The 4,068-nt window shown below is 28.2% G+C and overlaps 1 protein-coding gene across 3 annotated transcripts in view; it reads right to left on the bottom strand.

Moving 5' to 3' along the window:
- LOC106464943 (dysbindin-like) overlaps positions 1-4,068 on the bottom strand; it is a 23,981-nt gene that overhangs the window by 1,407 nt on the left and 18,506 nt on the right. For 2 of the 3 annotated variants that reach the window (XM_013925116.2, XM_022392757.1), the window contains exons 6-8: positions 3,270-3,425; positions 1,465-1,605; positions 419-544 (exon numbers count right to left, since the gene is read on the bottom strand). In XM_013925116.2, the coding sequence (XP_013780570.1) occupies positions 419-544; positions 1,465-1,605; positions 3,270-3,425 (423 nt within the window). The remainder of the gene's footprint in view (positions 1-418; positions 545-1,464; positions 1,606-3,269; positions 3,426-4,068) is intronic. The other variant, XM_022392758.1, reaches the window with a different exon arrangement.

Raw genomic sequence — 4,068 nt, 5'->3', positions numbered from 1 at the left:
GACGGGGATTCGAACCCGCGACCCGCAGATTGCGAGTTGAGTGCCCTAACCACCTGGCCATGCTGGGCCCACTTAGAAGGAATACTATAATTTTGTATTAAACCAAACAAGCAAGACAGACAACTCTGACATAAAATAAGCTAAAAACTGTTCCTAAGATACAAGATCTAGGTTAGTAAAAGATAATCACTTTTAAAATTAAAAATATAATATCACAGCTAATATTTTGTACTCCTCATTCTCAACTGACGCAATGCATATTTTTTGTTAGAAGAATGATGTAGTCAAATTAAGTGTGTCAAAAAAAGTTTAATATTTCGTCTAATATATGAATCGAAAAGGAGCAGCATTTTTCTTTCTTTACTGAAATTTAACAAATCAGTAAGGGGCATTTTATATAGCAAGTAAACTTATGCACCTTTACTCCCTGGTGAAAGTTCTTCAGCAAGAAAAGCATCAAGTGCTGACTGATCCACCTCATTATTTTCCAACTCCACATCCTCCAGCCCGAAAGGATGCCCTGCACTACCAGTGCTTGATAATCCTTTAGAAAATTGAAGAAAAACAGTTCAAATATAAAAATTTTCTTGATATACACTATAAACCATTAAATATGTTTCTCCCCTTTAAGTGAAAAAACTTGGTCACAAAACATTTAATCACACTGTTATATTCAGTTACTTCAAAACAATAAGATACTGAGTGGATTATTTTGATTTTATATCATCTTAATTTCATTGCAGTATTTGTTAAATTTGATAAACTTGGAAATATTAGTAATTTTAGTCTTTTTTTTTTATACAAAGTGATAGATTAATTACCACTAATATTAAAACATATCATGCATAACAGACTAAGCAATTATCCACTAATATGCTATTTTTTTAATTAACAAATAGGATAATTAGAGAGTACTAACTTCCTATCCAAGTCATTGTAATAAAACCATGGTACTTGCCAAATATTAATTCTCTTGGTTTTAGGTTAAGGTTATATCAACAGGCCAGAATTTTTCAGAAATATTTTGTATGTGTATTTACACTGAAAGTTAATATTGATACTTCTGTAACTAAAATCTAATTGAAATATTATTTAACAAAAAATACTTTAAGCTAATAACAATAAATGTATAAAGTGAGTATGACTAATATTTGGCTTTATGGCTATTATTATGGTACCACATGGATCCAATTTAACATGTAACTGGTACAAGTGTGTGTGTTGAAAATATTAACAAATAAGACTGCTATAACCTGACCCATATGAAAAGTTTCAAAAAAACGTTTTATACTAGTTTGTAATTAGAGATTGGAATTAACTTTTCCTTAACAAAATTAAATCAACAAATCCTTCAGTGTTATATCATGTCACGTCATCGTTGAAATATTCCTCAACAACAGGTATTTTATTATAATAGTTGGTACTCTGGCTTTATAGAAGTTATTTAAAAAAATAACGACATACTTTCTACACGACCATGGATCTTGTAGTGTTGCATTTCTTCTTCAAAAGCTTCTCGGAAGGCTTCTTGTCTTTCTTTCAAAACTTTTTGCTGCCTCATCTCAAACTCTTGAACCTTCTTAGAATGTTCCTGAGCAAGTTTAACTGGTAAACAGTTAACAGTGACTTAAGTTATATTATATACTATATAAAAATTCACTATGATAAAGATAGCTCTAAAGCTCAAAACCATTACAACTTCACATTTATAAGTATTATTAATTCTTAAAACATTACACAAAACTGTTTGTAATGTCATAATTTTGTTATTGAAAAAATGGTATATATATGTAATAGCTTTTATAATTAAAAGAACCATTTTTTTAACATTACATCTTGAAATAGTTGATGGTACTTCAAGGTTTTTTTTGGTCTTGTATTTTAATTGTTATCATCATTATTATTTCTATCACTGTACAAGTAAAGTTACAAAAACATCACAGACAATTAATTTTTAAAATTTTTTGTAAATTAAAATAACAAAGTCTCATTTTAATAATGAGATACCACAAAATGTTTTCAACTGATCACATTCAAATCAGAATGCAAAAAATGTATATTGAAAACCTTGTGAAGTCCTTTAGGCTAAAAGGTGCAATGAATAATCATAATGAGAATGCTAATACTTCAAAGTTCAGCCTTAATCTTAACTGGCCAATACAGATTTCAGCAAGAAAATGGCACTCATACCAGGTTAACCAGAATTTGTTGTTCAACCACTGGTTCTGGTTAGGAGAGAAGTTTTTGGTGAAAAAAAACAAAAAAACTTATCATTATGTAAGATCACAAATTTATGCAAGAAATGCTATTCATGCACACATTTCTGGCTGCTCACCTTTCTAGATCATGGAAGGTATCACTGATATCCCTGGATTTTTACCTTCTCACAATGGAAACACTTTACCAAATTGCATGAAACTTATAATAATATTACTAAATAGTAACTAGTTTTGACTTGAAAAAATTAATATAATTTTATTTAGTTCTTTTTCTAATTTTATATATTGCAAAATTGTCAAAAATTTGTTGAGGCATATTTCTGAAAAACATTCAAATACTTCCTTTCATCTTCGAATTTACCTTTTTTGTTGTTGATCAGAAAGATCCATATATATATATACATACATATATTCATTCAATTTCAACTTAACTGTTTTTAAACTTTGACTATAAGATTATAGGTCTATTATAAGACTATAAGTCATAAGATTATAACTAACCTACACCAAACTTCAAGCACTGAGAGCATTGAATAATTTGTAAATTATCTCTAGTCTTTCCTTTGAGTAATCTAATCAGGTACTATCTCAGAAATACATCAAATAAACAAAAACATCATTAAAAAAAGAATAATTGGATAAGTTGTCAAGTTAAAATTAGTAGTTACATCCAACCAACTAAATACTAATATAAAATGTATAGAAGGGAACCACTTATAAACAAAAATCACTAAGTGTAATTAAAAACCTGTAGAAAATCTCCACTAAAATCAACATTGTTTAGGTTGAGTTTGTCAAGACTAGCCTGTTTCACTTGATTGTCTAAAGAAAATTTCCACATAACCATTTCTTTGACTATTTAAGTGGAGGCAAATGTATATGTATAAAAATTGTGGAAAGCGTTTAAAGAAAAAATACTTAAAATATAACTAAGAAAATAGTATCTTAAAATAAAAGAAAATTCTCTATTTCTTAATCTGTAGACTAATACTTATAATGAATTTATGAATAGTTATTTTTCATTCTTATAAATATTTCACTGAAATTAACCTTTAAGTTCTTCAAATGCTGCCAATTTCTTTTCTTTATACAAAGCCAACTGAAACCGGTGGTCAAGCTGTTTCTCCTGGAGAGCTTGTGTTTCTAAAACATTCTCTAGATTTAGCAATGAGGATTCCACTTCTTCAAATAATCCTTGTAACTCACCTACCAGAAAAATAATATTATAATCCTTAATATTTACTTACTTAATAATATACAAGTTCTTGTAACTTATTTTTTGATAAATTAATACTAATGCTAGTAACTCACTTGCAGAAAATTAATTAACATTCTTATACTATATCTGATTAAAAAACAAAAGTAATAATAATAATAGTACATGTATCAATAAACTAGAAAACATATTTAAATCACTGTACCAGCCAGTTAGATAATAGTAAAAAAAAAAGAATTGTAATCTTTATCATTTTTCAACTATTAAAATTCTAAAGGTAATTGCTAAAAAATCTTACAATTATATAACTTGGGAAAAAGGATGTTCTTTTCTTAGAGTTACACTTAGCTGAGCCAATTTTTTCTCATGATCAGGTCTAAATAGCTCTTTCCAGGGTACGGTCATTCAGTTGGTTAAAATTTTATGCCCCTGTAGGTGCAATTATTGAAAATGTTGTTTACGAGGAAGTTTTGTCCAATGTTAATCCAATACTCCTTAGTTTGAGATCACAGCTTCAAATACCACAACTTTATATATTTTGTCAATTTTAACATGTTCTTTTGGAAGAATAATGTCATTTGGGAAAACAAATGTCTGTCCATCTATTGCATAAAGACAAAGAAGAAAAGAAAA

Source organism: Limulus polyphemus, unplaced genomic scaffold (genome assembly GCF_000517525.1).
Source record: "Limulus polyphemus unplaced genomic scaffold, Limulus_polyphemus-2.1.2 Scaffold1790, whole genome shotgun sequence".
NCBI lineage: Eukaryota > Metazoa > Arthropoda > Merostomata > Xiphosura > Limulidae > Limulus > Limulus polyphemus.
Note: the sequence above shows the minus strand (reverse complement) of the source record. Positions and strands in the feature narration are given on the sequence as shown.